The sequence below is a fragment of the Ceratotherium simum genome, chromosome 9 (genome assembly GCF_057802395.1).
Source record: "Ceratotherium simum simum isolate JZ-2026a chromosome 9, ASM5780239v1, whole genome shotgun sequence".
NCBI lineage: Eukaryota > Metazoa > Chordata > Mammalia > Perissodactyla > Rhinocerotidae > Ceratotherium > Ceratotherium simum.
Window position 1 is genome coordinate 77,723,510 of NC_141908.1, and position 13,137 is coordinate 77,736,646.

The 13,137-nt window shown below is 35.6% G+C and overlaps 1 protein-coding gene across 1 annotated transcript in view; it reads right to left on the minus strand.

Moving 5' to 3' along the window:
- Positions 1-838: 838 nt before the first annotated feature.
- The window catches only part of CATSPERT (catsper channel auxiliary subunit tau), a 57,723-nt gene continuing 45,424 nt past the window's right edge, over positions 839-13,137 (minus strand). Inside the window, exons 10-13 of the mRNA XM_004426868.3 lie at positions 7,354-7,459; positions 5,148-5,214; positions 3,259-3,302; positions 839-2,180 (exon numbers count right to left, since the gene is read on the minus strand). Coding sequence (XP_004426925.2) covers positions 1,665-2,180; positions 3,259-3,302; positions 5,148-5,214; positions 7,354-7,459 — 733 coding nt within the window. The 3' untranslated portion in view covers positions 839-1,664. The remainder of the gene's footprint in view (positions 2,181-3,258; positions 3,303-5,147; positions 5,215-7,353; positions 7,460-13,137) is intronic.

Consider the following 13,137-nt stretch of genomic DNA (forward strand, 5'->3'; position numbering starts at 1 on the left):
CAAGGTGTAAGAAATATAACTGAGCCATCATGAGTGTTCCAGCCCAATCGAGCTCCAAGACGACTATAGGACCAGTCAACATCAAGTGGAGCAAAACCACTGCCCAGCCAAGCACAGTCACCCACAGAATCTTGAGAGATAATAAAATGCTTATTTTAAGCCACTAAGTTTTGGAGTGGTTTGCTGTGCGACAATAAATAACTCACCTATCAAATGAAAACTGAATATTTTGGCAGTTAGACTCAATAAAGAAATTAAAAGGCAAACTAAAAACTATGAAAATGTATGTGCCATAAATATTCAAGTGATTAATACCCTTATAATAAAAACAGCTCATGACAAAACCTAAACAGCATCACCAAGTACTCAAACAAAACAATGGACAAAGGACATGATCTGTCTACTTGTAGGGAAAATCAAAATGGCTGATAAGCACGAAAAAGCTTTAATCATTATTTAAAAAACCATAACTGCTCAAATACCATTGGTGAGAAGGTAAAGCAGTACAGTCTTTCTAGAGAGCAATTTGTCAACATCCCATTTCTAAGAATATATGATATAATCACAAATCCAAATAAATAGTTAAGTAAAAGGACATTAATTTTAAAATTAATGTCCAACAATATAGAAACTATTTAAAGAATTACTGATTATCCATACTTGAGGGTATTCTGCAACTTGCAATTTTTAAGAAAATTCAGTTAACATGCTTATAATACAATGTCAAGTTTTAAAAAGCATAATATAAAATTATATATATACATATATATAGTTTGATCCACGTTTTTAAAAATAAATAAAAGATGTATGTATATATGCATAACAAAGACTGAAAGGAAATAAAATTGTTAAATGTGGCAGTAGAATTATAACTACTTTTATTTTCTCTTTTATGCTTCTATTTTCTAAATTTTCTATGACTGTATTACTTTCACATTCAGAAAAACCAAGAATATTATTCTTTTCAAGTTACATTGGTCAGGCTATTGATCTAGGTAACTAAGAATAATTCCCCAACCAGAAATATTTAATAAAACTATATCTTTTGGAATTTGGAAAGGAATTTGGAAATGACCAAGTATCATCTACTATTCAATAAATGAGGAAATAGGTCTAGAGATTTAGGTGCCCAAGCCTGTTGAAGTATTTAGAGGCAGAGCCTTACTTAGAACTCAGATTGTTTACCCACTGCCCAGTATACATTTTTACACTGCTTCATGAGCTACCTATAAGAGTGATTCAAATAAGACATAAAGATCGAAGTAGAATAACTGTCATTTTGAGAAAGGCTTTACCTGGTGTACCTTTAAATCTACATTCAGATCGTTCTCATTTTAAACTATAAAATTATTTGTAACAGGAAGAATATATGCTATTTCCTGTAATATAAAAGTTTTATTAAAAATTTCCACTGAAATAACTGCCCATGCTTTTAAATTCCCTTTGAATTTACATCTTGTTATTGTTATTACACTTTCAGCTGAATTTTACACCAACCTATGACTTTTCCTTCAAAGGTTCTTCCCTCCTTACTTGATGAATATAAGTAGGGTAGGAATGTTTAATATACTTAGACGCACTCTCACTTGGAGACATCTGAATGCATTTTCAATTTATTTGTTTTTAATCTGTTTTTTAAATGAATTATTTTGTTTTTCCTAGTCTTATACTTCTAATATGAGGGCCGATACCTTTAGTTCTAGGTCTTCCTTTGGATCTTGGCTTTGAAAACTATCTTTTGATCTTGAGTCTGGGGAGACCAAACTTATGTTCTTCCTTCTAGCTAAGCTTAGATTGTTGCTTTGCCACCTAATTTCTGTTGGAGATGAATCTAAGTTCCTCCTCTTTATTCTACCTGGATTTATACAGATACTTTTCAACTTTACCTCTGATGGAGATGAGTCTGTTCTTAAAAGACTTGGATATCTATCTTTCAATTTTACTTCCGGTGGAAAGAATCCATTTTTCATTGTTCCATCTGGCACAGCTTCCGACTGGTGTTCCTCTAAAGGTGATGTTTTGCCATCTTCTGTTATTGTCAGGTTAGGAATTATGAGCAATGGAGCATCTGTTTGCTTTGTTGATTCATCACTTTCAGGAGCAACGGCATTTGAATTATCTTGATCTGGTTGGTTCAAAGTTGGTAGCATCAGGCCTTTCTCATCATCATTATCCAGTAACTGGAAAATATATCAATAAAACAAGCTACCAATTAATCACTACTCACTGGAAAATATTTGAAATGAGTAAAATTGGACTTAAAATCATTTGTACCCTTATCGTTTATCATAACAAGTTACCATCAATATTTGTAATTATTTTCCTTATTAAAAGAGTTGAGAAATTCTCTACTTGCCTGAAACCATGGACTACAGAATATTATCCATAAAAATGATCATACTACTTTATAAAGCAGTGGTTCTCATATATTAATATTTTATTTATATATTAATATTAATAATATCAAAAAAGACAATTGAGGGCTCTGATATTTTACTGTTATTATACTATCACCAATATATCATAAAATAAAGGAAATTTCACTAGAAAAATAGCTCAAAGAATGGTATCATAAAATAAAGGAAAGCCTGTGAAACTAAATAAATTTAGTTGTATGAAAAATTCTCTATACTGTCTTTTTTCTCTCTCTCCTTGGACTGGGGAAAACAGTATATACTGACTCTGTAAGTGGTATTTGGGAGCCACTGACCCCAGGATGGAAATCATTAAATCCTATATGTCAAGTAGTATAGAAAAATCTTTTATTCTTTATTGGTTTACATAGGAATCCATTGCTTTACAGAAGGAATATCTTCTGTAAAATTAGCTAAAAAGCAAATAATAAATGAACTCTATTTTTTATTTATTTCTATTATAAAATTTAGATTATTATTCCACAGAGAAAGAGTAAAGAATGTGGTTAGGTCTGTGGCATCCATTTCTAAGATCACTGTGCAGAACTTTATGCTTTTTTCTTACTTGTTTCCCCCTGCTCTTTGTCAACACCTTTTGTCTCCTATCTTCGTATGTATTTTTAAATGTTACTATTTTATGCTGAAACTTCTCTTTTAAGAGTGTAATTTAACTTAAATAAATCATGCAACTGTACAGATATTGCCATAACAGAAATAAACATGAAAATCTGAATAACTTCTTCAGTGCTTTTTTTCTTCCATCTATAAATACTTCTCCATTTACAAATACTGCATCCCTTTATAAAATGATGACTATTAGAAGTTCTCTTCCAAGTTCCCTTACCTCACTTGGAATAGTTTCAGCTTCCGCCTTTACAAGAGGGACATCTGTTAAGAAATTAATAGAAGTATTTTATTATACATAAGACAATCAACATTATTTATATGTATATACACTAATAAAATACTATTATAGTTTTTTCTCACCAGAAACAATGAGCAATTTAAATCAAAGCGGCTATTCAAATATAAACATTATTTAGTAAAAACAGGCTGATGAAACAGGCTGATGAATCTCTGGGAAGATGGCGGAGTGGTAAACAAACAAGTGTGGAGACAAAATGAAAATATGTATAAAGTGATAAGATTTCAGATCCATCAACATAAGACACAAAAACAGGTATAGAGTATACTTTGCTAAAAGTCAAGAGAAATAAAATAAATCCTAGATGGTCAGTGATAGAGTTGGGATTAGAAAAAGAGACTAAAATTAAGTTGTTTGTAACCAGAGAATATAGGGCCATTCAAGAGAGGCTGATTGAAGCATTTTTTCAGTTTTCCTAGGAATATAAAGAATATATATTTAGCAAGTAGAAAAGGAAAACCTAAAAGGGAGAGAGAAGGAATAAAGGATTGAGATACAAAAAAATGCATAAGTCTAGTAAAAACCAAAATTTTTTACGGTCACTATTAGCTGCATGGCTGTAGTTAGCTCATTTTTCTGAGCCTTGGTTTTCTCATATGTAAAGTAGGATAACGATAGCTTATCTTATAGGTATGATACAAGTCTATATTAGACATAGGCGGCAATGGGTTAAATGCTTGAGCTCTTCAGTCAAACAGACCCCTATCCTTAATGACCTCTGACTGGTCACCTAATCTGTTTGATCCTCAGTTTTCTCATCTGTAAAAACATGGATAAATAATAATAGCGCCCTCAACTGATTGCTGTGAGGATTGATTTGTATTATCCAAGTAAAGTGCCTAGAACACAGTGGTCAACAAACGTTAGCTGTAACTACAGGAAGCTACAGGAATACAAAAAAGAGAAAGAAGTCATTTGACTTGAAATAACTGTTTGGATAAGTGAAAAAAAGTAAAGAAAAAAAAAGAAACACAGTAACCACCAGTCAGTGAGAGAGGTTAACCTCCAATCTTCAACAGTGATATTGAAAAGGGCACTTGTGATTCTCCTACACTTAAAACTTGAATGTTTCAGCCTAGCTCTGCTAGGCTGGCTGAGCCTCAGAGGTTAGGAAATGAATACATCAAAGCCTGATGCAGCCAGGGAAGCAGAAGCAGAGAAGGAGAGAGGTAACCTTTGGCAAAGTCTTATAACAATAAATCATTATCCCACACTGCAGAATCCAATATTTTAAAGATATAGTATTATGCACGTATTTTAACTTACTTTCTAAATGAATCTTTTCACAGAGAGTTTTTTTAAGACTGCATGAACAGTACTTTTCAATTAAATATCTTACTGATAATTTGTGGTAAGTTCTCAAATTTAATGCTAATTTAATTTCCTGTCGTCCTCTCTCTCTCTCCTCCTCCCTCTTTTTCTCTCTCTCTCTCTCTCTCACACACACACACACCCACACACACACAGACCCCACTCTACATAAAAGAGATGAATAGCTCTACAGTTAACAATGTTTAACAAAAATACCTTTTCACAGATCATGGTTAAGATTTAACTTTTTTCTTGTCCTTAAAGGAGTAAAGGAGCATTAAAAAAATAAAAATAACTCTTAATCGGGTCTAAGTCTCTTCTTTGGAGTGTTATAAAGTAAATACCATATACCAAAACTATAGTGAAATGCACGTTTATTCCCCAACAAAACAATAAAATCCACTTAAAGCAAATTACTAATTTTCTTTTTGTGATACAACCACTCCTGTTTTTAATCATCTTAATAATAAACACAAAAAGTAAATTAGTTTCTTAACCTGATGTTACAGCATCTTCAGGCTTCTCTTCAAGTTGGCTTTCAAGTACCTCACTGGTATTACTTCCCTAGAACCAAAAAAAAAAAAAAAACAAAGAAAATATATCGGAGAAATGTTTAAAGAGCTAAAGCATTTTTCTCTGCCTTCATAACTTCTTTTAACACATTTTTAAAAATTTACAGAAGACAAGAAGGATACAGGTTTGTGAGAAAAGCAATCCAAGCAGTACTATTTTAAAGAGAGGTACACCTCAGCCCAGAGTTTGTGTGCCGGGGAGAGGATAGTTGCGAATTGACAGGGTATTTGAATGACAAACGTGAGAGAAAAAGATTACAAGATAAATGATGCAATACTGTAACTTCAAGGGATATAAAATGATACCCCCAGGAAATAGATTACTTTTTCACTGGAATACATCGCGGTCTATGAGTTGCAAAGTGATGTGGGTCTTTACAAAATTCCAAGAAGAATTATAAGATGGAGTATCACTGGCTCTTATAAAATACCAATCTTTCAATAAGAACCCAAAGTCCATAGTCCCTTTAATGAAGAGCACCCAAAATTTTCCCTAAAATACTAATTCTGTGTAGTAAATGCTAATCAACTTATCCTACAGCAGCACAACTCTGCCCAATTATCACAAAGTCATTGAAAAACATGAATATATCAGTATGTTATGACTACCATTTCAAGGCTCTGACATTAGCTTTATCTATCCACAGAAATCCCTAATTGCCAGGTCAAACTGTAAAGGTTAGATTGTATTTCTAAATATTAAACCTTATTTATATATCTGATAAAGGCCTACTATTCAAAATATATAAAGAACTCTTATAACTCAACAATAAAAATACAAATAACCCAATTAAAAAATTGGCCAAGAACTTGAATAAACATATATCCAAAGAAGATATACAAATGGTCAGTAAACACATGAAAAGATGCTCACATCACTGGTCATTAGAGAAATGCAAATCAAAACCGCAATGACATACCACTTCAAATCCCCTAGGATGGCTATAATTAAAACAAAAAAAAGGAAAATAAGTGTTGGAGAAGACATGGAATGCCTTATACACTGCCCGTTGAATGTAAAGTTGTGCAGCTGTTGTGGAAACAGTTTGGCAGTTCCGAAAAAGTCAAAGAAGGAATTACGGAAGGAATTAGGAAGAAGGAATTATATGATCCAGCAATTTCACTCCTAGGTATACACTCAAGACAATTAAAAACATATGTTCACACAAAAACCTGCATATGAATGTTCACAGCAGCATTCCTCATAATAGCTAAAAAGTGGAAACAACCCAAATGTCCATCAACTGACAAACAGATAAACAAAATGTGGTATATCCATACAATAGAATATTATTTGGCAATAAAAAGAAATGAAGTATTGATACATGCTACAACGGGGAGAACCCTGAAAACACTATGCTAAGTAAAAGAAGCAAGTCACAAAGGACCATATATTATCCAATTCCATTAATATGAAATGTCTAGAACGAGCAAATCTATAGAGACAGAAAGTATATTAGTTATTGCCTAGGCTGGGGGGGTATGCGAGGTTTGCAGGGTATGGGGTGTGGGGTTTCTTTTAGGGGTAATGAGAATGTTCTAAAGTTGACTGTAGTAATGGATGCACAACTCTGTCAATATACTAAAGGCCACTAAAGAATTATACACTTTAAATGGGTGAATTGTATGGTATGTGAATTATATCTCAACAAAGCTGTTAAAAAAACTAAATCTTGGGGCCGGCCCAGTGACTCAAGCAGTTAAGTCCGCGCACTCCACTGTGGCGGCCCAAGGTTCACTGGTTCGGATCCCGGGCGCGCACCGACGCACCGCTTGTTAAGCCATGCTATGGCGGCATCTCATATAAAGTAGAGGAATATGGGCACGGATGTTAGCCCAGGGCTAGTCTTCCTCAGCAAAAAAGAGGAGGATTGGCATTGGATGTTAGCTCAGGGCTGGTCCTCGTCACAAAAAACAAAAACAAAAACAAAAAAAACTAAATCTTATAAATTATCAATATTTATTATCATTATATTATTACTATCAAAATATGAAAGTGCATGAACAATGAATAGTATTTTATACATCGAGAACAAACAAGCAATAACTGATCATAACTTTTAATTTTCATAATATTTTTTAATAAAAAGTATTAAAAGATATATATGGGAGAATGTATTATGTTAATTACCTTGGATTTTTTCCTTTCCAATTTTGGGGTAAGAACTCTTTCTAAGTAGCTGGCTTTTTCTATCCATGTACTCAGATTTCTATATTCTTTTTTCATTTTTTCCAGCCTAAAGAAAGAAATCAGTTATAGATTAAAAAAGCAAGTGACAGAAGAACATATATGGCACGATTCACAGAAGAATACATACAGTATGATCCATTTATAGATAGTTCTAAGAGAGGTAAACCAACAATACATTGTTTAAGGATACAGTCAAAGGAAAAAGAATGATTACAACAAAAATCAGGGTAGCCGTTACCTGGTGAGGGTAGGGGAAAGGGATGAAATCTCATAAGGGCATACAGAACACATTTCTGATATGGTGATGTTGTATTCTTAACCTGAATTGTAAATATTTGGCAATGGTCTTAGTACCTTTATTTAAGCTATACATACATGTTTTAGAAATTATTCAATATATATTGGTCTCGTTATTTAAACTATATATACATATTTTATAAATTATTCAATACATACATGATATCTTCTGCAATAAAACAAATTAAAAAATAAGAATTTAGCTTCTAATCCAAGAAACTTCAAAAGGCTTTAATAATCTAAAGATGTAATTGACAAGAATTAAATGGAAAAAAGGGAATGTTTCCTAATTCATTTCATGAGGACACTATGATCTTGATAATAAACCCTAACAAGGACATTATGAAAAAGGAAAATAGGTCTCATCTCATTCAAGAACATAGACACAAATGTTACAAATAAAATATAATTTTAGTACAAAAAAAATCTAATAGGAGGCATCACAATCCCTGACTTCAAAATATACTACAAAGCTATAGTAATCAACACAGCATGGTACTGGTACAAAAATAGACACACAGATCAGTGGAACAGAACTGAAAGCCCAGAAATAAAACCACACATCTATGGACAGCTCATCTTTGACAAAGGAGCCAAGAACATACAACGGAGAAAGGAAAGTCTCTTCAATAAATGGTATTGGGAAAACCGGACAGCCACATGTAAAAGAATGAAAGTAGACCCTTACCTTACACCATACACAAAAATTAACTCAAAATAGATTAAAGACTTGAGGGTAAGACGTGAAACCATAAAACTCCTAGAAGAAAATATAGGCAGTACATTCTTTGACGTCAGTCTTAGCAGCATCTTTCCGAATACCATATCTACTCAGGCAAAGGAAACAAACAAAAAAATAAACAAATGGGACTACATCAGACTAAAGAGCTTCTGCAAAGCAAAGGAAACCAGGAACAAAACAAAAAGACAACCCACCAACTGGAGAAAATATTTGCAAATTGTATATCTGACAAGGGGTTAATCTCCAAAATATACAAAGAACTCATACAACTCAACAACAAAAAAACAACTAGATCAAAAGATGGGCAGAGGATACAAACAGACATTTTTCCAAAGAAGATATACAGATGGCCAACAGGCACGTGAAAAGATATTCAACATCACTAATCATTAGGGAAATGCAAATCAAAACGACCATGAGATATCACCTTACACCTGTTAGAATGGCTACAATTACCAAGAGAAAAAATAACAAATGTTGGAGAGAATATGGAGAAAAAGGAACCCTCATACACTGCTGGTGGGGATGCAAACTGGTTCAGTCACTATGGAAAACAGTATGGAGATTTCTCAAAAAATTAAAAATAGAAATATGACCCAGCTATCCCGCTACTGGGTATTTATCCAAAGAACCTGAAATCAACAATTCAAAGAGACTTATGCACCCCTATGTTCGTTGCAGCATTATTCACAATAATCAAGATGTGGAAGCAACTCAAGTGCCCATCAACTGATGAATGGATAAAGAAGATGTGGTGTTTATATATATATATATATAAATAATGTGTGTGTGTGTATATACATATATACACACACACACACACACACACACACACACACAATGGAATACTACTCAGGCACAAAAAAAGGCAAAATGGTCCCATTTGCAACAACATGGGCGGACCTTGAGGGTATGATGTTAGGCGAAATAAGCCAGACAGAGAAAGACAAACACCACATGATTTCACTCATACGTGGAAGGTAAACAAACACGTGGACAAAGAGAACAGATTAGTGGTTACCATAGGAGAAGAGGGTTGGGGGGTGGGCATAAGAGGTAAAGGGGCACATATATATGGTGACTGACAAATACTAATGTACACCTAGAATTTTACAATGTTATACACCATTATGACCTCCATAAAATAATAATTAAAAAATCCAATAGTATAGATAAAAGATAATATACTATTAATGAGTTGCATTTATCCCACGAATACAAGGATATTTTGATATTAACTTTAGAAAATATAATTTAAATACTATTTAACTGATTAAAAGAGAAAAAGCACTTAGCAAAATCCAACATCCACTCATGATTAAAAAAAAAAACTCTCTTAGAAAACTAGGAACAGAACAGAATAATTTACTTAACCTGGTATAGGATATCTAGACAAAGAAACCTATATAAATAATGCTCTTAACTACTAAATGCTAGAAGCATTGCCATTAGAGATCCTGAACAAAACAAAGATGTTCACCCTTGTCATCTATATCAGATGTTGACTGGAGCTTCTAGGTAACATAGTAAGACAAGAAAACAAAATTGAAGAGTAAGCATTGGGAATAAAGAAACAAAATTTTTGTTATTTCTAGATGATACAATTGTTCAAATAAATTCTCCCAAATGATACTACAGATAAATTATTATAAATATGAAAATTTAGCAAAAGAGGGAAATTCTGAGAAGATAAGGGCCACAAGGGTAGCATAGTTTTAGAATCTTCTCAAATCTCTACATAAAAATATTCAGAGTATCTAGGTAGCAAACCCAAAAACGTATGCACAACATTTACTACAAAATCATGTGACGAGGTATCCCTAGGAACCCCAAAACATATACATAAAACCTTCATGGTATCTGTGTGCATACGGGAGAAAGCAACAGGTATAAAAGGGGCATCTGATAGACCTGAGAAAAAGAGAACCCCCAAATGGCCAACAGGCGGTTACAGGAGAATACGGTGGGCCAATCTGAGAACAGCAGTTGACACCGGAGGGTTTTGCTCATTCCAACAGTGGGTGAGTACCAAGGATTCATGGTAACAACTAAAGGATTGGAGCAGTCTAACCACTGTGGATGCTCAAAACTGACCAGCCTGGACAAGGCCCAGAAATCTTAGAAAGCAAGTCCTATTTTTTAACCCCAAATAAAAACATAAGTGGAAGCTCTGTGAAGCTGGGAAAGTTTTCTAAACCAAGTCTCCTACAAAAATTCAGGAGAATTAATTCCATATAAAATTGAGCAAAAGAGAACTATCTGGGTGTCTTGACATGAGTACAGCCATGTTTGGCCGCTCCATTGACCTACAGCCACCAGCACAAACAGAAATACCAAGCTGCCTTCTGTGTGGTGGGAACTGGCCCTTCCCCCACAGAGAGAGTTGCAAGTTGTAACATTTCAAGGCTTTTGGAGCCCTCGTAGCACGGGATGGACTGGCCATCTGTGCCGGGCTGGGACGATAACCAAAGAGAACAATGCACGTACACAACTACTGGGCTGGGACGTTAGCCAGGGGGCTCAGTGCACATACGCCACTGATAACCATTTTGTGCATGGAAACACTAAATGCTTGCTCTGCAAACTCTGTAATTGCTTACTCTGAAAATTACTGATGGTATAAAAACTGCTGGAAACTGAGACCCGGTGAGAGTTCCACCTGTGGAAGGGACACCTTGCCCAGGACGTGTGATCCTTGCCCAGCCGCGTCGATTGACAGGACTCTCCCGGCAGTGGGGCGTGGATATTGAGTTTTTGATTTGATGTGAAGTAATTGATTTGATATGAAGTAATTGATCTGATGTGTTCTCTTTTCGGTCAACCTGGTGTTTCTCTTTCCGGTTGATTTGTGTCATTTCTCTTCAGCCGATGTGGGTGTTTTCCCTTTCCAGTCGGGCTGATGTTTTTTCCCTCTTAATATTTGACCTATTTGGATCTGTTTGCAGACTATCGCCTTTACTATCCTCTATATAATAACATATACCTTCAGTCCATTTGTTTGGAGTGCAAAGTGTCTTTTACATCTCCGATCGAATCCCCAAACCTCTCATAACACTGGGTCAATTCCAAGTACTTATAAAAAGAAAGAGAATAAAGAACAGAATAACATCCCTAAATTATGAACACATGTAAGAAAGACACACGTGAGTCAGTGAGCAGAGAGGGAGGTGACTTGCTGGGACTCATTCTGTTAGGAAGAAGGGGGTCAGGTGGTGGTGCTACTCAAGAGGAAGAAGTCACTGTGAGCTGGACAAGTTGAGGTTCTGCAGGTGGAGCTGGAGGAGCCACTTTGTTTGAATGCAGAAGTAGTTATGAGGATCCAGTTGTGTTCTATTAAGCCAAGGCATTCAAGAAATTTTTGGTTTCCAATCCAAGATGGTGGGGAGGCTCCTGAACTCATTTCCTCCCATTGACACACTGAATCTACAGTACATGCACAGCAATTCCCTCTGAAAGAAATCCAGAAACTAGTAACTCCTAGACATCAGGCAAATGAAAAAATACTCACATCAAAACAGGTGGGAAAGGCTGAGACACACTCGCACCATAAACCCCAACCCTGGCACAGCACCATACAATCAGGAGGGAACTCCCAATTCCTAGCATCTCCCTGAGGAAAGGTTTGGACCCCACATCTAGCGCCCCAACTTTCAAGACTCCCACCTGAGGAACAGACAGGTCCCCAAAACACCTAGCTCTGAAAGCTAACACAGCTTGCGGCCATGAGACCCACTAGGCTATAGCAAAAAGAAAGTTCTTAACAGTTTGCTAGGTCTTCTCATGGCTATCTGCCCAGGGCTCAGCACAGAGGGAGCAGGCAAAAAAAGCCCATCTCCCAGTCTTTCCCTGAAAGAGGCTTATTTGCATTCTTTAAAAGCTGCTGTCTGAGGGTCAGGCTCCTCCTTCTCTCTCTAGCCCAATCCAAATCACCAGTATCGCTGTGGAAGAAGCTTGTATACAGGTCTGGTGCTCCAGATTTTGTGGCTGCTGCCCCAGGGACGGGCTCCTGGGTTACCTGGCTGTCAGAGTGAATATGGCTTGCATTCACCAGTCCCACAGGACTCTAACACACAAAGAAGCACTTCTTAATGGGAACAGGAGCACCCCTACTCCTGTAGCTATACACCTAGACCCAGCACAGAGGGAGAAAGCACAAAGCCCATCTCCCAGTTTCTCCCTAGAAGGGCTCTAACTATATACTTTCCTAGCAGCTGACTGAGGGTCCAGCTTCCAATTAGCCTGAATTTAGGTGCTGACTGAGATCCCTCCCTTTGGGACACTGACAAGTCTTTACACACCCTCAACTACTAGGAGCCACTAAGAACAAAGAAGGTGGCTTGGATAATCACAAAGGTTGAGAGACAACAAAGAGGTCAGGCTAGGCTGATTGATAAGGTTCATTTCCTACATGAGACCACTCCATCAAGACTAGGAGAGGTGGCTGTTTTATCTAATGCTCATAAACCAACATAGAGTCAAGGAAAATGAAGAAAAAGAGGAATAAGTTCTAAACAAAAGAACAAGATAAAACTCCAGAAACAGACCTTAATGAAACAAAGATAAGTGATTTACCTGATAAAGAGTTCAAAATAATGGTCATAAAAATGCTCACTGAGGTCAGGAGAAAAATTCATGAATATAGTGAGAATTTCCATAAAGAGACAGAAAATATAAGAATGCACCAA